This window comes from Hemiscyllium ocellatum, chromosome 34 (genome assembly GCF_020745735.1).
Source record: "Hemiscyllium ocellatum isolate sHemOce1 chromosome 34, sHemOce1.pat.X.cur, whole genome shotgun sequence".
NCBI lineage: Eukaryota > Metazoa > Chordata > Chondrichthyes > Orectolobiformes > Hemiscylliidae > Hemiscyllium > Hemiscyllium ocellatum.
This window is the reverse complement of record NC_083434.1, coordinates 991,272-1,016,563: the sequence shown is the minus strand read 5'-3', so window position 1 is coordinate 1,016,563 and position 25,292 is coordinate 991,272. Positions and strand designations below refer to the sequence as shown.

Here is a 25,292-nt window from a genome sequence, read left to right as displayed (position 1 = left end):
TGGAGATACAAAGAAAGATTATGAATAGTCAGCATGGTTTTGTGCAAGGGAAATCGGACCTAGCAAACGTGATTGAGATTTTTGAGGAAGTAACAAGAAAACTGATGAGTGCAGAGCAGAAAACATTGTTTGCTTGGACTTTAGTCAAACTTTTCAGAAAGTTCCAGTGGTTGACAATTAATAAAGTTAGATCACATGGGATTCAGGGTTAGCTTGCCAATTGGATTAACAGCAGGAGACAGAGAGTGATGGTAGAGTGTTGTTTTTTGGATTGGAGGATCAGTGCTGCTCCACTCTTGTTTCTATAAATGATTTAAATGAGAATATAGAAAGCATGGTTAGTAAGATTACAGATCACAAAGATTGGTGATATAGTGGACAGTGAAGAAGGTTATCTAGGATTACAAAGAGATCTTGATTTAACGGGTCAATGGACTGAGAAGTGGCAAATAGAGTTTAAATCCAATAAATGTGAGGTATTTCATTACAAAGACAAGACTTATATAATTACAAGTAATGCCTTGGGCAGTGTTTTAGAGTAGACAGACTCAGGTACATAACTCTTTGAAATTTGCAAGGTTTGTGAAAGTTTGTAGCTCAGGTTGAGGTTTAGGGTGTAGGTTGGCTCGCTGAGCTGTAGGTTTGATATCCAGACGTTTCATTACATGGCTAGGTAACATCATCAGTGGTGACCTCCAAGTGAAGTGTAGCTGTTGTCTCCTACTTTCTATTTATATCTTTCTCCTGGATGGGGTTCTTGGGATTTGTGGTGATGTCATTTCCTGTTCATTTTCTGAGGGGTTGATAGATGGCATCTAGATCTATGTGCTTGTTTATGGCGTTGTAGTTGGAGTGCCAGGCCTCTAGGAATTCTCTGGCATGTCTTTGCTTAGCGTGTCCCAGGATAGATGTGTTGTCCCAGTCAAAATGGTGGGTTTTTTTTCACCCGTGTGTAGGGCTACAAGGGAGAGGGGGTCGTGTCTTTTTGTGGCTAGCTGGTGTTCATGTATCCTGGTGGCTAACTTTCTTTCTATTTGTCCTATGTAGTGTTTGTGGCAGTCCTTGCATAGAATTTTATAGATGACGTTGGTTTTGTCCATGGGTTGTACTGGGTCTTATAAGTTTGTTAGTTTTTGTTTGAGAGTGTTGGTGGGTTTGTGTGCTACTAGGATTCTGAGGGGTCGTGGTAGTCTGGCTGTCATTTCTGAAAATTCTTTGACGTATGGTAAGGTGGTAGGGTTTCTGGCTGTGTTTGGTCTGCTTGTCGTGGTTTGTTCTTGAGGAATCTGCGCACTGTGTTTTTTGAGTATCCGTTCTTCTTGAATACGTCATATTGGTGGTTCTCCTCTGTTTTCCGAAGTTCATCTGTGCTGCAGTGTGTGGTGGCTCATTGGAATAGTGTTTTGATACAGCTTCGTTTGTGTGTGTTGGGATGGTTGTTGGTGTAGTTAAGTATTTGGTCAGTGTCTGTCGGTTTTCTGTATACGCAGGTTTGTAATTCTCCTTTGTCCTTTCCAACTCGCATTTTCTGGACGTCACAGTAGAAAGTGGGAGTAATTTATTTTGGATTATGGTCAGCACGGACTTGTTGGGCCAAAGGGTCTGTTTCTGTGGTATATGACTCTACAACTCTTTATGGATAGTTAGGTGAATGGGCCAACATTTGACAGATAAAGTTTAACATGATTAAGTGTGAGGTTTCCATTTTAGCAATTTGTAATCTAAATGGAGAAACTTCTGAGTTCTTGGAGATAAAAAAACTTAATTTATGCATTTTTCTTTCCAGTCTATTCATTTATTTATTTCTTTAGCAAAATTAGTCTGGCATATTTTAGATATGGGATGTGATACAAGATAAAACAAAAGCCTAATTTTTCTTTCCAGACTACTTTAGTGCAGAGGGATCTTGGTGTTCTTGTGCATGAATTGCAAAAAAAAGTACGTAGGATGGCAGATGACAGAAGGTAAATGGAATTTTTGGTATTTATTCCTAATGGAATAGAGTGTAACAGTGCAGAAGTGTTGCTGCAGTTGTATAGGGCATTAGTGAGACCACACTTGGAATAATGCATACAAGTTTGGATATAGTATCCCTACAGCGTAGATAGAAGCCATTCAGCCCATCAAGCCTGTACACAGTCTTTGAAGAGCACCCCATCCAGACCCAAGCCCCTCACCCTATTCCCCGTAACCCTGATTTTAGCATGGCTACTCCAACCTAACCTGCACATCCTGGAAACGATAGGACAATTTTAGCTTGGCCAATCTACCGAACCACACATCTTTGGGCTGTGGGAGGAAACCAGAGCACCCAGTGCAAACCCACACAGACAAGCAGAGAACATGCAAGCTCTGTGCAAACAGTCATCCAAGGCTGGAACCAAACATGTGTCCTAGAAGTGTTAATCACTCTGCCACAGTGTCCCCTGACTTATGCAGGGATGTAGTCATATTAGAGGCATTCAGAGGAGGTTCATTAGATTGATTCCAGAATGAGGGGTTGGTCTTTTAAAGATAGATTGGGCAGTTTAGGCCTCTTCTGTCTGGAGTTTAGAAAACTGGGAAAAGATGAAATTGAGATATACAAGATGCTAAAAAGATAAAGTAGATGTAGAGATTATGCTTCTTCATGTGGGGCAATCTAGAATGGAAGGTCAGCATTTTTTGATTTGATTCAGTATTGTCACATATACTAAGATACAGTATCCAGACAAATCGTACCTTCCATGAGTAAAGCAGGGTAATTCAACAGATTGCAGAATACAGCACTGCAGCTGCAGAAGATGCAGAGAAAGATCAACTCTAGTGTATGAGATTTCTGTTCATAAGTCTGATAACATGGGGAAGAAGCTATTCTTGAATCTGTTGATATGTGTTTACAAAATGTTGTATCTTCTGCCCAGTGGAAGAGGGTGGAATAGATGATAACAGGGTTAGGAGTGTCTTTGATTATGTTGGCTGCTTTCCTGAGGCAGCGGGAAATGTAGATGGCATCAAAGGAAGGAAGGCTGGTTTTTGTGATGGACTGGGATGCATTCACAACTCTTTGTAATTTCTCACAGTATTGGGCAAGCAACTGCCACACCAAGCTGTGGTGTATCTGGGTAGAATGCTTTCTATGGTGCATCTATAAAAATTGGTAAGAGTCATTGTTTTAAATCTGCCACCTCTTATCCTTATTACAAAGATGAGGAGAAATTACTTCTTTCGAAAGGCCGTGAATTTGTGGAAGTCACTACCTCAGAGTGTGACGTTGAGTATATTTAAGGAAGAAATAGACAGATTTTTAATTAGTGATGAGTTGAATGGTTATGGAGAGTGTGCAGGAAAATCAATTTGAGATTGAGATGAGATTAGCCATGCTCTTATGAAATAGTGGAGCAGGCTTGATGGGCTGAATTTCCTACTCCTGCTCCTAGTTGTTATGTTCTTAAGTACTACTTAGAATACAACTAATATTGATTAAGTGCAAGAATGCATTGAATATTTTCTGTATTTGCTCTCAATCAAACAGAACTGAATTGAAAATTAATTACATGGAATAAAAGATCAAGAAATAGGGACAAGAGTTTGATATTCCTAAATAGCAAGGTTAGAGAGTACTGCAAACCTGTTTGTAAGAGTATCAGGAACCTATTGCAGTGATGAGGTAGAACAGATGGTGAATAAAATACTTTCAAATTTCCGTGACTATTGGATTACTCGCATTGGTCTCCAGCTTAGGAACAGAATGACAATCAGGAAACAGTGGGAGATGGTAATTGTGAGGTGTAGGGGGGGGGGGGGTCAGTTTATCCTTTTAATGTGGAACTAGGAGGAGCATGTCTGCACCTCATGACTTAAAAATCACAAGTTTTTTTAAAGCTTTTAGTCACAGCTCGCAGTCACTCTTTCAACAACTACTTGTTTTCAGCTGTACTCAGAGCAAGACAATTTCATAAAGGAAGCATCAAAATGTTTTGTTGACATTACAATTTTACAAATATACAAATTACAAAAGGATGAACCTCTATTTAAGATATTTAAGTTCTCAGATGTCTTAGTTGCTGGTACAGCATTATGTAGAGATGACAATTCTGGCTAATATTGCACATGCCCACCACATTGGATGTAAGCTCCTCATTTTAAGCTTGCAAAGTTATGCTTGTGTTAGTCTTTTTGTACAATGGAACAATCCATGCTTATGATAAGCATACTTTCTATATTTCAGACAAACAGCTATTACTAGGTAAAAACAATGACTGCAGATGTTGGAACCCAGATTCTGGATTAGTGGTGCTGGAAGAGCACAGTAGTTCAGGCAGCATCCGAGGAGCAGTAAAATCGACGTTAGGCTTTTGCCCGAAACATCGATTTTACTGCTCCTCGGATGCTGCCTGAACTGCTGTGCTCTTCCAGCACCCTAATCCAGAAACAGCTATCACTGCCTGGCTCACCTAGAAATACTTGGCAAAACTAACTACTTGTTCAATAGTTTCTCATTTGAGTTTTCCAAAACTAGTGTCATTAATGTAAGATAATCACTAATAAATCTAATGATGAATTCAAGAGAAACATCATCACTCAAAGAACACTGAGATTGTGTGGTGTACATTGATGTATTTAAGGGGGACCAAGATAAATTCATGAGGGAGAAAGGAATAGAAGGATATGTTGAAGGTTTGAGACTAATTAAGGTGGGAGGAAGGTGCAGTAATGAAAAAGTATTGATTTTGCCATCTGAGGTTTCTCCTACCACTGTACCTGCTGCTGCTGTTTATTGCTGGGTGCTTAACTGGATGGAATTAAACAGGAAGTTTTATGATAAGATGCAAACTAGGATGCAGGGCAAAGAACCAGGAGGAAGACGGCAGTGCAGTGCTATCATCTGCCCCATCATGTCAAATTCTGTCAGCAAAACAGGTGGTGGAGTACAGCCTCTGAGCACAAAAGCAAAATGAGACCTTGACATAGCCAATTAAGATCAACTTTACTGCCCATGAAAATGGTACTCTTACAGTAGGGTAACCTATACCACATGGGGAGGCCAACTCATAACACCTGTGGAATCTCCCTGTGGCCTGTGGGGCGTAAGGGGACCATCCTCATTGGCACTCTCTGTTGCTTAGCTGAAGACTCGGGACAACCCCAAGAAAATATATTTCCCTGTCCTCGCCCATCACCAGCCCCTGCACCCATGCCCACCCAATCACAGGAGTTTGCCACTCCAGACAGTCCAAGTGATGCTAAGCTGGTCTCAAGGTTGCTCTTGGCTGCACAAACATACTCAGCCACAGTCAATGCACCCTTTGGTGTGGCTGGGACTGAATTGCTGACAGCCTTTTGACTTTCCAACAGCTTCTGGAGAAGTTGACTATCCTTGAAGGAATGAGAACCCAAACCTTTGGCCTGATTTGGGTTAGTTAACTCATTTGGCTAGACAAACCTGGTTGTGACACAGAGTGATGCCAACAGTATGGGTTCAATTCCCACACCAGGTCAGATTACCAAGACAGGCTCTACTTCACAGCCTCTCCTTTTATCTGAGTTGTCTCTCTCTAATGAGAGAGCAGCCCTATGATCTGATAGGACTATGGTGACTCTACATTTACTGGTTTGATTGCCATATAATTGAGTCAGTCTCCTCGGCTAGCAAAAGCCAGAATGTTCTATACTTTCTGCATATCCATTGGGTTACTGATTCCCCAACAATACTTAGCCCATCATGTGCAGACCCCATTGGCTCACTACCTCAACCACTTTAGGCTAGCACACCATTTGGAATATTCATGCAAAGCTTTAAAACTGAAACTGATCACATAAGTCATTCAGTTAGAGCAACTCGTCAATTGACAGCCGATTAAAACTAAAAAGCTTTACATATCTGCCAAAATATTTGACATGCTGTGGAGATGCCGGGGTTGGACAAGGTAAAAAAAAATGACACTATGTCAGGTTACAGTACAATGGATTTATTTGAAAACACTAGCTTTCGGAGCACTGGACAAGATAGCTTAAGATGTTATCAATGTAAAGGACTATTTTGTTCAAAAAGCACACAATTTATAGACAATCAGTCAATGTGGCATTTCACAAACCCCTAGGTTTGAAATAAAACCAGTCCAACTCCAGGTGAAGACATAGACAGACACCAAACAAGACCTCACACCTAAAATACATTGTCTGACCAGAAGTGTCACCACTTTTATATTGATAGCACTTTAGGTTATATCAGGGCAGTGACTAAAAGAAATTCTGGGATTTGTATATTAATCAATAGAAACCTACACTTCCATTCTAAATGATTAAAGATTTAAGAGCCATCTTAGGTGTGCTCAATTTGTTCACATGAGCTTGATGACCCTTTGATCTTTTCCTTATAAATTCTGTGTCGAAGGTCTTCCTCTCTCATGGGTCCCTTTGTGACTTTTGAAATGATTTGACAGCACTTCTGATAAATTCACATTTTGTTCCGCTGACACTACTTCACTCTGATCTTTTGTTGGAGAAATTGACTAAATCCCTGTCGCCTCTCTGCACACTGCAAAACAACATAACTAAACACTGTTCTGCTCAGATAGCAATGTGCAAGCTTCAGTCTTCATTAACAAAAGGAAAAATTCAATTTGTATCATTACCACTAATTGAATTTAGGCACATCTTTGTCACAATTTCCTCCACTTATAAAGCTATCACAATTTGTAATGATGAGAATATGGTCCACTAAATACATTTTTTACCAATAGCTGCTTGCAACTGCCACAATCTAGTGAGATTAGATGGATAAGTCTGATTCTGTTGTGAGACAAATCCCACCTGGCTTATCTGTTGACTCTGTACAGGGGGTTGCACTGTCTGCTACGACTTCACCTGACACAGGCTGTGGCACCCTTTCCTCCGTTTCTGAAGACTGGATCTGACCGTTCTCTATTACCTCCTCTTCATTATGTATTGGCATATCTCCATCTGAAACCAGACCAATCAATCAGTACATTGAGTAGAAACAGCAATAATGAAATGCAACAGCAATGCACAGACAGAAACACACATGCAAACATACAAACTGTATGAACAGCGATAACAATACAACTGAGAATTGACTGGGTCTTAAATCCATTTTGCATGTCACTCGCTGAGCATTAGTGCCACTCAAATCACAGTAATGAAAACAGTCTTGGATTTTGAGCCCAAACCACATATTATGCAAACAGTGCTGCAGTATGAGGCTGCACAAGTAAGTGGTCAGCTTGTACTATGGGGCCACGAGGGATTGGGTTGCTTTGAAGGACCAGGGTTTCAGAGAAGCCATTGGGACTAGAGGGGAACGTTCAACAGCTGGGTGGGTGAAAAGAGGCCAAGGGCTTTAAGAATGACACTCAAGTGAGATTGGTTTTAGGATCTTGGATCAAAAGCAGTGGAGATTGTGTTTGATTTTTTAAGTTTTTCACAAATGCAGTGTTTCACTTTGGTTTGGTCTGAGGCAGCCAGGGGGAGCAAAATGTAGTTCTCTTATGAAATGAGAATGCTATCTTGCAAATGTTCTTGTACAACAACATAAATAAATGAAGAAGTCCTTCCCGCCATGCTAATGAGGATGATCATTTTCCTCAACTTTATCTGATAGGGTGTTGCACAACTTATAGATAATTCAGTTTAAGGGACAATCTGTTAATCTGTACATTGTTTATACTACCTGAACAAGCTCTCAACATTTACCTATCTTTCAGCTTGCGATCTGAGATTCCCATTCTTACTTTAAAAAATTTTTCTTTCTCATTTTTGATTTGCATACAAGCTTCTTTCTTTGAAACATAGAAAATAGGTGTAGGAATAGGCCATTCAGCCCTTTGAGCCTGCACTGCCATTTAATATGATCCTGGCTGTTCATGCAATTTGTTTTTTCCACTCCTGCTTTCTTTCCATCCCCTTAGCTGCAAAGGCCACATAAAGCCCCCTTTTGAATATATCTATGACCTGTCCCCAACATCTTCCTGTGGGAGAGAATTGCACAGATTTATAAGTCGGAGTGAAGAAATTCTTCCTCATCACAGTCCTGAATGCTTTACCCTTTATTTTTAGACTGTGGCCCCTACTTCTGGACTTGCTCAACATCAGGAACATTCTTCCCGCATCTAGCCTATACAGTCTCATCAGGACTTTATACGTTTCTATGAGATTCCCCTGATTCTTCTAAATTCCACTGAGTACAAGCCCAGTCAATTCAGTCTTTCTTCATACGTCAGTTCTGCCACCCAGGAATCAATCTGGTGAACCTTTGTTGAACTTCCTCAATGCTGAAAATGTGTTGCTGGTTAAAGCACAGCAGGTTAGGCAGCATCCAAGGAACAGGAAATTCGACGTTTCGGGCCAGAGCCCTTCATCAGGAACTTCCTCAATACCAAGAATGTCCTTTCTCAGACTAGGAGACCACAACTGCATACAATACTCAAGCTGAGGCCTCTCTGAGGCCCTGCAGCAAGACATCCCTGTTCCTATACTCATCATCTATATTTTTGTACAAATGTAGATTGGTATCTTTCAGAATCAACACCCAATTCAGTCAATCTGTAGGCATTGTGACAGACTGCATTTAATCAGTGTTGCAGATTTATGAAGAATATGAATAATTCTGATGTCTGATGTGGGATAACAGAGTTATGAAGAAAGGACTAAATGTTGATGTAATTAGCAATGTGATAAAAGCTGTAGCTACAGAGAAGCAAGGGAAACTCCAGGCAGACCTTTCAGATGCTATGCATATACAGGCATGGACAATGCAAGGCTCCATTCTGGTCTTCAGTGCTGCCATATCTCCAAAGGCATGGTGCTTTGCTTGCTTCATCAAAAGACTGCTGTTCCTCATGGGAAGCCTGATCCAACAGATGAACCTATGGATGCCAGAAATGCACACAGACTAGCATGTCATCATCTTGTCCATGAGCCAAAGAAAACAGTGTCAAGATCGGGAGGATAAGATGGCTCTAGATTACCCTGTACTTAAAACTTTCCAGCATAGCTGGGAGGTAACAAGTATGCCTTAGAAGGTAGGAGAAGTGTTTTATCTTATTCATTCATGGGTTGTGGGTGTTCCTGTCTAGGCCAGCATTTGTCACCCTTTTAAACAAAGGGTCATTGAAAAATCAACAGCATTGCTGTGGCTGTCTAATGGGCATTAATGAACCAGATGGGTTTGATAGTGATTACATGGTTACCATTTGGCTAGCCATTTAGTTCAGGTTTATATTCAATTAAAAATGTAACCATCTACCATGATGGGATTCAAACCATTGCACAATGATCAGCACCAGCAATACTCCTCACGCACTGGAGCAGCCTGTGCCCAAATGGCCATCTCCAGGCTTGGGCTGCCAAGTTGCATTTGTGCCACAAGAATGTCAGACAATCACCATTACCGAGAAGACAAAATTTAACTACCATTGCTTGATGTTATTTGGCATTACCACCACTGAATTTTCTTCCTATCAACATCTCTTGGGGGTTACCACTGATCAGAAATTGAACCAGATCACCTATATAAATCCCATACAAGAGTACATTATGAGCTAGGAACCCTATAGCAAGTAATTCACCTCAATGCCTGGCAACCATCTAAAGTTACAAGTCTGGAGAGTGAAGAATGATTGCAAATCAACGATTCTTAAGAAGATTGATATAATTCAGGACATTGCAGCCTGTTTGATTGGCACCACATCCACAAACATTCATTTCCTCCATCACCAAGAGACATTAGCAGCACTAAAGGATGCACTTCATACATTCAGCAGGGCTGTTTAAACAGCAGCTTCCAAACCAACGATCATAACCACCTGGAAAATATGGGCAGCAAATTCCTCTCCGAGTCACTTACCATCATGACTTGGAAATACACTTCCATTCTTTCAATGATACTGGATCAAAATCTTGGAACCCCCCCCCTCCTAAACAGCATTCTGGGATACCTACATTGCACACCAATCTTCAGTGGGTAAAGTTCACAAAATATAAATGCTGGGCATAATGATTATTTTTAGCATGATTGAAATGGAGAGCCACAATCTAGAATGACAGATCAATTATGGCCTTCCTGAAGAGGCACTGCATTTGTATGTGCCTCTGCCTTGACATGTGCAGGATATCAAGCCTTGGATTGTAGTTCTTATCTGGAAATTAGCCTTTTCCATATTGGATTAGACTTACAGTGTGGAAACAGGCCCTTCGGCCCAACAAGTCCACACCGACCCGCTGAAGCGCAACTCACCCATACCCCTACATTTACCCCTTACCTAACACTACGGGCAATTTAGCATGGCCAATTCACCTGACCCGCACATCTTTGGACTGTGGGAGGAAACCGGAGCACCCGGAGGAAACCCACTCAGACACGGGGAGAACAGTCAGTCGCCTGAGTCGGGAATTGAACCCGGGTCTCAGGCGCTGTGAGGAGCAGTGCTAACCACTGTGCCACCGTGCCGCCCACGAGGAGGAGCCTGTTTGCATATGCTCCAGCCCACTTCCATTGTATCTCAATTATATTGCCCTGGGGTTACTGATCTCCCACTGAGTGTGTTCACACCTACCTCCTTCCTGCTCCTCTTCTCAATGTATGTCTGAGGACTGCATGAATGAGATCCATGCAAGGTGACCTTGCTGTTCAGCAGGACTTTTATAACTTTCTCTCAGCCACTTCCTCTACTCAAATGACACTGTTTTAACGCCATTCTGCAGGATATCCCCATAGTGCTGGCACCTTATACTCCACGCTTAATTTTGCTAGCTGCTGTACTTGCTGCTCCACTCTCCGTGGCACACCATGTTAGTGTTCCCTAAGGCTGCTGGGCAGAGCCACTGCAGAGCTTCCACTTGCTTGCCACCATTGTTTAACAACTTGGAGATAGTTTGGACAACAGATACAGAAAGTCAGAGTCGATAAAGTATAAGCTAGAAAAAGCACAGAAAGCAAAGCAACATCAGGGGAACAGTTTACATTTCAGAGTGGAACCTTTCGTTAATACTGATAAAAGGCCTGACCTGAAACAGTTTCTCTGTTTCTCTGATGCTACTTGACCTGCTGATCTTTTTCCAGCTCCACACTTTATCAACATCATCTTTTAACATGCAAGGCTCTGAAGTCCTGTGGTTTCTGTACAGTTTTAGTAAAATTTAGAAATCCTCGGGCGACTTTCGTTATGTCTAACTGGAGTAAAGTGCTGGAAATGAACCTCCAGCTATTCTTTAATTATCAGAGAAGTTAAAAAGAAGTTAAAATTATGCAGAATTCCCCACTTTACCCGAGTTTCAGATGAGAATGTCAGCTGACATCATAAAATTACACTATATGCATGTGCAATATGAAGCATAACTGCCAATAGCATAATTATGTCCTGTTCACTTCTGCACAGAACTTGCTGTACACACAGTGGAAACCTTTTAGGAGCATCAGGAAACACAGCCCTTTCACATCATGCCCACAGAAAGTGGACTGGATTTCTGTAGTCAACAAGAATTACTATTTATTACAATTATTACTGTTTACTTATTATAGACTGTAGCTACCGGTAAACAATTATGAACCATTGGCATAGAAATCCACTAGTTAAAATTAATCTCCTTATAAACTCTCCCTCTAGCTGTACATGCAGACTGACAAACACAGATAGGGAAAACAAGGGTGTTACTGACAGAAGGAAGAATAGGAAAACTCTATACTGGCCTCTGTTCACAGGATCTACTGAGATGGTTCTTTTGCTGATTAAAAAGGAGGCTTTCCTGTCTTCCTTCTCTCTATGTTTTCACTGGTTTTGTAGAAGGCATGGGATAACTAGTTCACATTTGTAAAAGTTCTCTGACTTATCAATTGAAAGTCACAGCTTACAGTATCTGAAGTAAAAATAAATTGGCGACTGACTGTGTGGAGTTTGCACGTTCTCCCCGTGTCTGCGTGGGTTTCCTCCGGGTGCTCCGGTTTCCTCCCACATCCAAAGATGTGCAGGTCAGGTGAATTGGCCATGCTAAATTGCCCGTAGTGTTAGGTAAGGGGTAAATGTAGGGGTATGGGTGGGTTGCGCTTCGGCGGGTCGGTGTGGACTTGTCAGGCCGAAGGGCCTGTTTCCACACTGTAAGTAATCTAATCTAATCTAAAATTGGCTTTCTTCAGGCTTAAAGCAGATTTTTACTGCAGAGATTAGACAGCTCCTAAATTTTGAGAGATCTGCTAGCTTCTCACTATCTTATTCATAGTTCCAAGTTGTTCAGCTACTTGTGAGTCAACTGCATGTTCACAGGCCAAAAGCCTTTTCATCATTCATAACTAGTCACTGGTCCATTGTCAAATCAGCTACTTATTGCCAATTGAATATCTGCTTGGACCTTGGTTTCAGCTCATCTACACCTTCCCTTACTACTGCTTAACCTGTCATTGTGTTATCTAAACCGTACGTATAATGAGTGCCAGGTTACTTGATTTCAAAATCATGCAGTAGTGTTTCAGCAATCCTTGATTTTAAAACAGTTCTTATCCCATTTCAGTCCACACTTGAAAAATAAAAAAGAATAAGATGGTTTTATACTTTTAAGTAGCCATATTTATGTGTCCAAGTATAAAGTCTGCCCTCCATGGCAGTTGCCATTCAGAAAATGAAATAAAGTGAAGATATCAGAACGTTGTTCTGCATGTTATATTCAAACATTAAGGTTGAAGTCTCATTCTCTGACCCCCTTGATGTTATACGTGTGCATTTTTCCAAAGGAATCAGAAAAATGTAGTCAAGTGTTCAGTCTAAAATTTCAGAGTTTTCAAATTATGTTAAATGTCCCATCAAGAATTCATCTGATTTTTTTAAGAGAGGGGAGCAGATGCATGGGAACATCACCCTCCAAAGTCATTCGCCATCTTCACTTTGAAGAGGATGCTGGGTAAAAATCCTGGAATTGGCTCTGATCTGAAAGAAGGTACTGGTTGATAAAATAACTCCACGAAGGCCAGCACCCCATCACCAAGTCACCCATTATTTACATGTGCGCAGTACATGGCACTGACCTAGCTAGGTCAGAGTCAGCTCGTATAGTGAGCTGAAGCCTTGACACTTTTGTTTATAACTGTCATGTAGGACTCTCTGACTGACCAAATTACCCGCCCCAGTCATGGAACCCATATTCTATGAAGTTCGCCTGGTTGACCTTGTTGCAAAGACTACAGTGGCCACTCTAATTAGTGGGACTAGAACTAATAACTTTCAAAGTACGTGACAAGAGTTTCACTAATAGTGTTTACTAATATGTGACTATTCATTTGAATCCAAAACGTTAATTAAAACATTGCTGCACATAGCACAAGCATCTTATGGGAGCAGTGGCAAATCTATCATGTACCTAATCACTGTAGCCAGGAAAGGTCTCCTCCATGTCTAGGATTCTCAACGCCATGCTAGAGAATCTAATTGGAGGAGAAAGTGAGGACTGCAGATGCTGGAGATCAGAGCTGAAAATGTGTTGCTGGAAAAGCGCAGGCAGGTCAGGCAGCATTTCCTGAAGAAGGGCTCATGCTCGAAACGTCGATTCTCCTGCTCTTTGGATGCTGCCTGACCTGCTGCACTTTTCCAACAACACATTTTCAGCAGTAGAGAATCTAATTGTATATGTTTGACCATAGATGAATTACATGTAAATCTCTCATAATTTTCTGACCAATGGGAGGAAAAAGCTCAAAACCTCATAACCCATGGTAGGGGTAGCTTTGTCAGTGAGGCTGTTCAGGCATCATAAGGGTACAGTAAAGAATCATTGCATCCTATAGAACTACAGGGAGAGAAAGTGTGTGAAGTGTATAATGAGTAGTCCCAGAATGTGGGACAACCTTGATGTATTCAGCAAGGAGTAGACTTCCTACTGTGACACAGGTCTTTGATACAAGGAGCATTTTTGCACAATAATCCAAGGGTGTGTGACTGCAAATGCTTTTCTTTCCACAGAGGAAATAGGATCAGAACCAGAGCTAAAATGGAAACATTTAATTTTATCGATAAAGCGAATAAAAGTCCACTTCCATCCATGAGGAATATTGAATTCACCAAGACAGTTGGTCTCACAGTCAAATGCTTGAATGAAAACATATATAATGGGTTCAGAAGGTGTCTCTGGGCAGCTTCAGTCACACTTTCACTCTGGAAGTCAGTTGCTATCAGGCTGTCTCAGCCTCAATGGAACACTTCCCTTTCTTCTTTTTCTCTTTGATGATCATCACAGCCGATCTGAGGATTTACGCCCTCACTTTTCTCCTTTCACTCCTATACCTCCTTCCGTGCCAACAATTGTCACTTGCCAACTTCACACTTTCCACCACTTTGGAGATTATGGAAGGCACAGCACACAATTATGATGCAGGACATTTACTTAAGGGTATATTGCATTGTAACGTTTGACTGGTTCCTGGTTCAGTGTTTGGAACCTCATCTGCAAGAGTAATACGGTCTATTCTACAATGGCTCCTGTGACAGGAAGCACTATATTTATTCTTGGTTGCGGTACACCTGTAGAGGAAGAAGGAACAGACTAAGAGCCACCAGGCCCTCTGAGAATTTCTTGAAAATCAATGGTCATTAGTGAGGTGTGCATTCAGTTCTGAAGAAGAGACATACCTGGTTGGACTTGAACCCAGTCCATCTGTTCCAGAGAGGCAATGACATAACCATAGTGTCACAAACCCCTTTAAAGATGAATTCCCTGACTGAAAATTCTAACCCAAGCTGCCAAAGTGAAAGAAATGAATCATATTCAAGGATTACCAGAAAAACCGCCTGAATAGTATGAGAAATGCTGCTAAGGTGGAAATTGAAGACAAATGTTTAACACTGAATAAATATTGGACTCCTGATTATTGGAGTAGTCCTTCAATTGGCTACACATTTCAGCCATCAACTCCGACCCCTTTAAAAAATTACTACTTACTCCTCCTAATTTATGTGCCGCCTCATTGAAATCAAAAGTGCATTGCATTGCAATTCACTGTGTTGATTTTTGTACAGTAAGTTCTGATATACCGGGATAGTTCCATTCTCGTGCAATCTCGCATTATAAGAAAATCGCACAATAGCCAAGCCATTTAAACTAATGGGGTCAGAATCACTTTTTAACCAATGCAGGTAAGGAGAATTTGCATTCTACAAATAAAATTCTAAATTCTTCAATCACATTAAAGCCAATTCAAGTTTAAAAAAAAACACACATAATAGCAGAGCCGACTGTATTGATCTGGCGAGCTTAGTCTTACTGAGTTTCAGGCTGTTCCTGTGATCCATGACAATGGTGGCCATGATGAACATAATCAGACATAATCAGATTCCCGCGTTCTTCATCTGCCCCACTGTTTCATAATCCCTGTTTCCCCAGTAACCTGTCAACCTCATTGTATTTCACTTGAGCCCTTTTCTGTCAAGATATTTCACCTCCAAAGTCTCTCATAATTGAGGTGTTTATGTACTTGCTAGCACAACCCTTCCCTGTTTGAGGCTGGAATCATTCCAAGATTCCTCTAAGGTAATTCATTTCTCTCCCCTAATCTATCCAGATCCTTCCCTCTTACATTCAATTGCCCCTAACACTATAATCATTCCATCAGATAGCCAAAATGACCAGATCGATCTCTGACTTTATATAAAAAAAAATCATTAATGGGACATGGGCACCACGTTTTTTGTCCATTCTTATTTGACCAGAGGGCAGGCAAGAGTCAACCATGTCAACCAGTTGGTTCTGGAGGCACATGCAAGCCATATCAGGTAAAATATGGCAGATTTTCTTTCCTAAGGGACATTAGAGAATCAGATAGGTTTTCACAACAATCAACAATGGTTACATAGTGACCACTGGGCCAGCTTTTTATTCTAGATTTTATTGAATTCAAGTTTCTGCCATGATGGGATTTAAATCCATGCCCCAAGAGCATAGGCCTCAGGTTTAGGAATGTCGGCCCAGTGACACTATAACTACACCACTGCCTCCTTTTCATGATAATGATAATGGCCGAATAATGAATCACTCGTCTGGGATTTACTCTGTTTATTTAAAACAGTAGAATACATCATAATTTACAAAACAGACATTAGTGCAAACTGCTCCCAGGAGGACCGGTTCCAACACCGCACAGCCCAGATGGCCTCCTTCTTCAAGGACCGCAGATTCCCCCCAGACGTGATCGACAATGCCCTCCACCGCATCTCCTCCACTTCCCGCTCCTCAGCCCTTGAGCCCCGCTCCTCCAACCGCCACCAAGACAGAACCCCACTGGTTCTCACCTACCACCCCACCAACCTCCATATACAACGTATCATCCGCCGTCATTTCCGCCACCTCCAAACGGACCCCACAGCAAGGATATATTTCCCTCCCCTCCCCTATCAGCGTTCCGCAAAGACCACTCCCTTCGTGACTCCCTCGTCAGGTCCACACCCCCCACCAACCCAACCTCCACTCCCGGCACCTTCCCCTGCAACCGCAGGAAATGTAAAACTTGCGCCCACACCTCCTCCCTCACTTCCCTCCAAGGCCCCAAGGGATCCTTCCATATCCGCCACAAGTTCACCTGTACCTCCACACACATCATCTATTGCATCCGCTGCACCCGATGTGGCCTCCTCTATATTGGGGAGACGGGCCGCTTACTTGCGCAACGCTTCAGAGAACACCTCAGGGACGCCCGGACCAACCAACCCAACCACCCCGTGGCTCAACACTTTAACTCTCCTTCCCACTCCACCGAGGACATGCAGGTCCTTGGACTCCTCCACCGGCAGAACATAACAACACGACGGCTGGAGGAGGAGCGCCTCATCTTCCACCTGGGAACCCTCCAGCCACAAGGAATGAACTCGGATTTCTCCAGTTTCCTCATTTCCCCTCCCCCCACCTTGTCTCAGTCGGTTCCCTCAACTCAGCACCGCCCTCCTAACCTGCAATCTTCTTCCTGACCTCTCCGCCCCCACCCACTTCGGCCTATCACCCTCACCTTGACCTCCTTCCACCTATCACATCTCCATCGCCCCTCCCCCAAGTCCCTCCTCCCTACCTTTTGTCTTAGCCTGCTTGGCACACTCTCCTCATTCCTGATGAAGGGCTTATGTCCGAAACGTCGAATTTCCTATTCCTTGGATGCTGCCTGACCTGCTGTGCTTTAACCAGCAACACATTTTCATTAGTGCAAACTAACTGATTTGTGTCTGTGCAGCTTGCATTGCTAAGCAGAGGCACAATATTGTCTTCAAATGACCACCAGACATGTTTGGAGTGATCTCCCAGGAGTGAAGAGGCCTGACATTAGAGGTTTTTAAAATCACAAGCATCAAAATTATAAGTAGCTGGAAAGAGTAGAGAGGAAGAAGCTGTTCTGCTTGTAAAGGAAAGGCAAATGAGAAACAAAGATTGAAAGTGATGTGCAAAAGAAGCAAGGGCGATGTGAGAGAAAGGGTTTTTATTTAGGGTACGGATTGCACTACCTGTAAATGTGGCAGAGGCAGATTCAACTGAATCAGAAGAGGTAATTGGATGATTCCTTGCATAGAAATAGTGTACATGGGAGTGGAAGATTGGCACTAGGTGAGGACGCTTAGATTAGATTCCCCACAGTATGGAATTAGGTCCTTCGGACCAACACCAATCCTCCAAAGAGTAATCTACTCAGACCCATTCCCCTACCCTGTATTTACTCCTGACTAATGCACCTAGCACTATGGGCAATTTAATATGGCCAATTCACCTGACCTGCACATCTTTGGACTGTGGGAGGAAACCCACGCAGACTCATGGAGAATGTGCAAACTCCACACAGACAGTTGCCCGAGGCTGGAATTGAACCTGGGTCCCTGGTGCTGTGAGGCAGCAGTGCTAACCACTGAGTCAACATACCGCTTGTTTGATGTACTGGCATGATGGGTCAAATGATTCTGTGAGGTACAGATCCTACAATACGCTGATATCTGTAGTACACCCCCACAAGAATTGCAATGACTTCATGAAGTACAAAGCTGTTGCCAGATCATAGAATGACAGCATTTACCCTCCCCCTACTACTCCAGTGTCTTAGTTGTTATCTGGCAGTCTGCCCAGGCTGTTGCTGCTGACATGGACACAACCAAACCCCTTAAAATATATCAAGAAGATAGTCTAACTTTTATTTATTTAAAGGCAAGTGTAAGATACTGTGTTCAGACATGATTTGATTGGTCTGCTACTAGGCGTTAAGAAAAAACAAAGTACAACAGTCTTACAACACAGTTAAAATACAAACAAAAAAACTGTCATAACTTTAACTCTGATGAAATATTTTACAAAGATTACAGACAAAGAGACTTGGGTAGTTTCATGAACTTGCGCACCATCACAATCGGGTGTCTTAAAATAATGGAACATAGGTGCAGGGACAAGGCACTCACCAATCAAGCCTGCTCTGCCATTCAGGATCATGGCTGATACCTACTTGAATGCCAGCTCCTATGCTGTCATTGACTTTGGCAAGACAGTACCTACTGTACACAACAGACTTTGTGTTAATATTTTTCATCAGTTTCTGTTATTCCTGACTCTGAGACTGTCTAAGCCTATGATTATTTGATTATTCTGGTTTTGGGAATAATCACAGTTCCAGTTCACTACAAAAATGTCATCCTAGAAAGATTCATATTTTATGACGGCACTGTGGCTCACTGGTTGGCACTGCTGCCTCACAGCTCCTGGGTCCCAGGTTTGAATCCAGCCTCAGGCGACTGTCTGTGTGGAGTTTGCATATTCTCTCCGTATCTACGTGGGTTTCCTCCGGGTGCTCCGGTTTCCTCCCACAGTCCAAAGATGTGCAAGTCAGGTGAATTGGCCATGCTAAATTGCCCATAGTGTCAGGTAGGTTTCTCTTCGGAGGGTCAGTGTGGACTGGTTGGCCTGTTTCCGCACTGTAGGGAATCTAATCTAAAAATAGAAGCCTTTTGGAGATAAACTTTTTCAATAGGTTTAGATTCAAATATTAAGACCTCACTACAGCACATATTAGCATAATCAATGATGCACCGTATATTAATGCACCTTCCTTTCTTATCAGATTTGGGGAAAGCAAGTGGTGCTACCATGCTCCTTACCCATCACTTCCACTATTCTTGTAAAATTAGCAATGCTTGCCATTTGCAACCCATGCTGAAGTATCATAGGCACTGAAATAACTAGAAGCTGATAGTATTATTGGGCAATTGCAGAGCATTGAGCTTATTGGACCACTGCTGCCTCACAGCATCAGGGTTCCAGGTTCAATTCCAGCCTTGGGTAACTCTCTCTGTGGAGCTTGCATATTCTCCGTGGGTTTGCATAGTCTGCATGGGTTTCCTCCCACAGTCCAAAGACCTGCAGAGCAGGTGAGTTGGCCATGCTAGATTGTCCATAGTGTTAGGTGCATTAGTCAGAGGGAAATGTATTTGGGTGGGTTACTCTTCAGAGGGTCTTCAGTTAACAAAGCTATAATTCTAGAAAAAGTATTCATTCTCTTACTATCAAGAATTATCAGTTTCATGATTTTTGAGAAGATTTATAGCTCAGGTTGAGGGTCAGGTCATACGTTTACGTGCTGAGCTGACAGGTTTGTTTTCAAATGTTTCACCACCATACTAGGTGGCATGATCTATGAGGAGAAAGTGAGGTCTGCAGATGCTGGAGATCAGAGCTGAAAATGTGTTGCTGGAAAAGCGCAGCAGGTCAGGCAGCATCCAAGGAACTGGAAATTCGCCGTTTCAGGCATAAGCCAGGGCTTATGCCCGAAACGTCGAATTTCCTGTTTCTTGGATGCTGCCTGACCTGCTGCGCTTTTCCAGCAACACATCTTCAGACATGATCTATGAGCCTACAGTAAAGCACTGGTGTTAGTTGGCCATTTTCTATTTATGTGTTTTGGTCTGTTAAGATGGATGATATCATTTTCAGTTCTTTTTCTCAGAGGTTGGTAAATGGGGTCCACATTGATGCATTAATTAATGGAGTTCTGAATGCCAGACCTCAAGGAATTCCCATGTGTATCTCTGTTTGGCTTGCCCTAGGATGGATGTGTTGTCCCAGTCAAAGTGGTGTCCTTCTTCATCTGTCTGTGAGTGCTAGTGGGTCATTGTCTTTTAGTGGCTAGTTGGTGTTTGTGTATCCTGGTGGCTATCTGTCCTATGTAGTATTTGTTACAGTCCTTGCATGGCATTTTGCAAATGTCATTTGTTTTGCTGGTTGCTGGTATAGGGTCTTTTAGGTTCATCAATATCTGTTTCAGTGTGTTAGTAGGTTTGTGGGCTACCATGATGCCAAAGGGCCAGAGTACTCTGGTCATCATCTCTTAGATGTTTTGATGTATGGTAGTGTGGCCAGAGTTTCTGGGTGTGTTTTGTCTACTTGTTTGGGTTTGTTGTTTAAAAATCAGCAGACTGTGTTTTTCGTGTACCCATTCTTCTTGAACATGCTATATAAATCTTTTTCTTCTGCTGCTGCAAGTTCCTGGGTGATGCATGATTGCTTGTGTAGTTGAATATCTGTTCTGTGTGAGTTGCTTTCCTGTAGATGCTGGTCTGCAGTTGTTCATTGACTGTTTGTTCCATTGTGACATCTAGGCTGGGAAGTCTGTTGTTGTTCTCCTTCTCTTTGGTTAACTTTATGCCAGTAAGGATGTTAATGATAATGTTGTAGGTTTCCTCTAATTTGGCCTATTTTGTGATGATGTAGCAGACTCAAAGTTTGGGTTGGATCATGGGAAAGGATGTTCATTCGACTTTATTACAAGCATTACATATTACTAAGCATTACAACTTCTGCTGAGGAGTGTGATACAGGTGATCACATGGGTGTTCCATTGATTTGTTTGAAGCTCTTGTCATTGAAGCTGAAGTGGGTAGTGAGGCACAGGTCTACTAGCTTGAAGATGTTGTCCTTGCTGATGGAGTTGGTGCTGCCTGGTGTTTGTTTCCTTGGTTTGTCTGGTAGTGCAGTCAAAATTTCTTTGGCCAGGCTGATGTTACTTGATGTGAACAGGGCTGTTACATCGAAGGAGAACGTTATTTCATCTCTTCTACCTTGGTGTCTTTGATTTTCAGGAATTCTTGGCTGGAGTGGATGGAGTGGCATGAGTGTTCTACTAAGTATTTCAGTTTTTGATGGAAGTTTCTTTGCTAGTCTGTATGTCAGTGTGCGAGGAAGTGAGACAATGGGTCTGAGGGGTGCCCTGGTATGTGTACCTTAGGTAATCCCTTGAAGTGAGCTTTTTGGAGATCTGTCTTGTTAATTTGGCCTGAATTATTAAACTACTTCATGTGACTCTAATGCTGCTATGAAGACCTTTTTGTCCCTGTAGCTGTAGTTGTAGTTCATCTCTCTTACTAGGATGGCTTTTTCCATGTCTGCTAGTGGTTAGTCTGATACGTTTTTAAATCAAGCTTCTGAATTGTCTGAGTTGTTCTTTCATGTGAGCTTGTCCAGCTTTTCTTGGATAGGTTTTTCTTCCTTTTAGTCTGCTGTTGTTTGATGTTGATGGCTCATTCTAATGTGCTTGTCCATTCATAGTCTGTCACATTGGCGTATAAAGTTATTGGTGCAAAATTTCCTGATTGTATTTGTGGTTGTGGGCATCATTAATAATTTCTCTCAGCATTCTGCAGCCATTCTGTTCTGATATTCTTCTGGTTTGTGGGGTGTTGAGAGGTGGCTTGGACTTGACACATTTTGATAATATGGACAGGCTCACACCAAAGAACGCAGATAATTCAGAAGCTTGGATTAAAAGCCTATCGGACCAACCACTAATAGACATGGAAAAAGCCATGCCAGTAAGAGGGATGAATTACAACTACAGAGACATGGACAAGATAGACTTTTAATCGAAGCTTCTGAATTGACAAAAAGGACTCTTAGCAGCATTAGAGTCAACCTTGAAAGACAACGGACTCACAGAAGAAACCCAGCAGACCATCAGACAAACAGTTGCACCAACACTAAACAGGAAGAAGTAAGGGTACACCCTCAACATACAGGAAAGGAAACCCTGGAAGGACACAGAAAAGGCAGAAACATTGTAGTCCTACCGGCAGACAAAGGGCGCATGATCATCATCCTAAACAGAACATAGAACACTGAAAAGGTGAACTCACTGCCCGCAGATACCGACACCTACCAACAGGTGGCGATAGTCCCAACTCCACAGCTAGAAAACCATATCACATCCACTGTGAAGAAGCTTCATACTTCAGGCCAAATTAACAAGACAGATGTCCAAAAAACAAAAATTGATGGATTCAACACGCCTCATTTCTAGGGATTACCTAAGGTACACAAACCAGGGCACCCCTCAGACTCACTCCCTGGCACACCAACATACAGACTAGCAAAGGAAGTCCACCAAAAACTGAAATACCTAGTAAAACACTCATGCTACTCCAGCCAAGAATTCCTGAACATCAAAGACACCAAGATAGAAGAGGATGAAATAATAGTGTGCTTTGGCAAAACAGCTCTGTTCAAATCAATTAACATCAGCCTGGCCAAAAAAACACTGACTGCACTACTAGACAAACCAAGGACACAAACACCAGGCAGCCCCAATGCCATCAGCGAGGACATCTTCAAGCTTGTAGACCTGTCCCTCACTACCCACTTCATCTTCAATGACAAGACCTACAAAATAAACAATGGAACACCCATGGGATCACCAATATCAGGCTTCTTAGCAGAAGCAGTAATGCAGAGACTCGAACGAGCAGCCCTTCCCACAATCCAACCCAAACTCTGAATCTGCTACATCATCACAAAACGGACCAAATTAGAGGAAACCTACAACATCATCAATAATATCCTTATTGGCATAAAGTTCACAAATAAGAAGGAGAACAGCAACAGACTCCCCTTCCTAGATGTCATAGTGGAATAAACAGTCAATGGAGAACTGCAGACCAGCATCTACAGGATAACAACATACACAAACTAGATAATCAACTACAGGAGCAATCATCCCAACACCCACAAACGGAACTGCATTAGGACATTACTCAAATGGGCCACAACACACTGCAGCACCCAGGAAATACGAGCAGCAGAAGAAAAATACATATACAGCGCATTTAAGAAGAACAGGTACTCAATAAACACAGTCTGCTGATTCTTAAACTACAAACCAAAACAAGTAGACACAACACACCCAGAAACTCTAGCCACACTACCATACATCAAAGACATCTAGGAGTTAACTACCAGACTACTCCAACCCCTACTGGTGAACGCAAAAGGATCCTATACCAGCAACCAGCAAAACAAATGTCATTTGAAAAGTACCATGCAAAAACTGTAACAAACACGACATCAGACAGACAGGCAGAAAAGTAGCCACCAGAATACACAAACACCAACTAGCCACCAAAAGACAATACCACTAGTATCCTCACAGACAGACAAAGAAGGACACCATTTTGACTGGGACAACACATCCATCCTAGGTCAAGCTAAACATGGACATGCATGGATCTCTGAGAGGTCTGACATTCAAACCATAATTCGATCAATAAACAGATCGATTTGGTTCTCATTTACCAATCTCTGAGAAAAAGAACATGAAATGGTATCACCCACCATAACAGACCAAGAGACATAAATAGAAAGCAGGACAGAACACCAAGCTTCACCGGAGGCTCACTGATGACGTTACCTAGTATGGTGATGAAACGTCTGAGAACAAACCTAGTGACTTAGCGAGCAACCTTACAACTTGGAGTGTTAGTATCATTTCCCAACTCCATTGTCTTCACGAAGCTCAACATGTGATCTCAACCTCTCCAGATTTTTCTAACAGACCAAAATCCATTTCTTACAAATTTTCTGATTGGTGAAATTGTTTCACTCCTGCAGAATCCTCTTCATATCATGTTCAGTATCTAATGCATTCCAAAACGTAATTTTCTTCAGTCCTGGGTGACAATGCTGTCACTTTAAAAAGGTTATTTTGTCCTTGTTTTCTTTGGAGAGGTCTTAAAGGCAGAGATGTAGATATATCCAATGGAGTGGCTAGTTCTCCAAGTTCAGGTTTTTTATAGTTTGGTTTTATCTATAGAAGGCACAAGACGTGAGTGTCCAAGAGTTGCAAGCATCAGCAAAGAATTCCTCTGACTTTCCCTGAAGTCTCTCTCTTTGGAAGTTGACCCCTCCTGCGTGTAAGAATCTGTGTTTGAATTTATCTTTTTGCCAAGGGGTGTGTTTATCAAATATTACTGTATTGAAATTGTTAATTAGTAAAGTTATTGTATTGGGTCGGTTAAGTTTTCCAGTAGTTGTTATTTTAAACTCACTTTCTTTTATTTGTGTTTCAACTGTAGTGCTTAAATAAATTCTGTTTTGCTTAAAGCAAAGTGATTTGACCAGTTGCATCACGGTTGGAATAGTTATTTCGCATCTGCCTTTAAATTAAGAAAAAGCGAAGGTCTAGGCTACCTTTTTAAAATATTATGAGGGGGTCTGGTCTGGTCCATAACACCTGTCAGATATTGCGGGGGATGCTCAACTTAAGAAGAAACTGGGAATGGACAATTGCACAGTAAAAAGCATATTAAGCATAAAGGCAAAGATAACATCGCTTCACAACTTCACCTCAAATGCAGAAATACATGTTGAGGAGATGCATCAGGACATTGTCATTGTTCTTTCAGTACAGTATGTAAATAGTGTACTGGAGAGAAGTACGGGACTGCCTATAATGTTTGTGATCATTGGCTGTCAGTTCTGCTGTTGCATGTTTAGCCACTACAGATTACAGAATTCAGTTATGATCTCCTTAGTGACACAGTATAAAAAGGTATAGACATCTGACTCAGTAGCACATGCTGAGGCTGAAATAGGTGAATTATTCGATGAATATTCCCAGATGGTTATTGCCCTGACTGAAAGCTCTCACTAAGCATCAATTCCGCTCCAGCCACCTTGCCTCATCCACACCCCCCCCCCCCACCCACTGATCCGCCAACCTCCTCCTCTTTCATTGAGCAGCTTATTTTTCTCTCTGTAACACTTTTTCTCATTCTCCTTGTCATGCTGTAACCCAGTGGGTTGCAAACAACTCACATGTGTCTTGGAGCAAGTCACTGCGTAAAATCCCCGAAATCAGCACAAAATCTTTCATCACCTTCTACACCACATTCAGTAACATCAGAAACTTTAAATAATGATATAAATTATCAAAAACGTCTACAAACTCAGCAACAGCTATTAGATTTCAACTAGCAACTTCATTTTTCGATCACAGGACAAGGGCTTCGCTGGTTAACCCAGCAATTATTGCA

At 42.0% G+C, this 25,292-nt stretch overlaps 1 protein-coding gene across 1 annotated transcript in view; it reads right to left on the bottom strand.

Annotated features, from left to right (window-relative positions):
• Positions 1-25,292, bottom strand: part of LOC132832214 (phosphatase and actin regulator 1-like) — a 488,261-nt gene that overhangs the window by 123,491 nt on the left and 339,478 nt on the right. Inside the window, exon 4 of the mRNA XM_060850008.1 lies at positions 6,796-6,945. Coding sequence (XP_060705991.1) covers positions 6,796-6,945 — 150 coding nt within the window. The remainder of the gene's footprint in view (positions 1-6,795; positions 6,946-25,292) is intronic.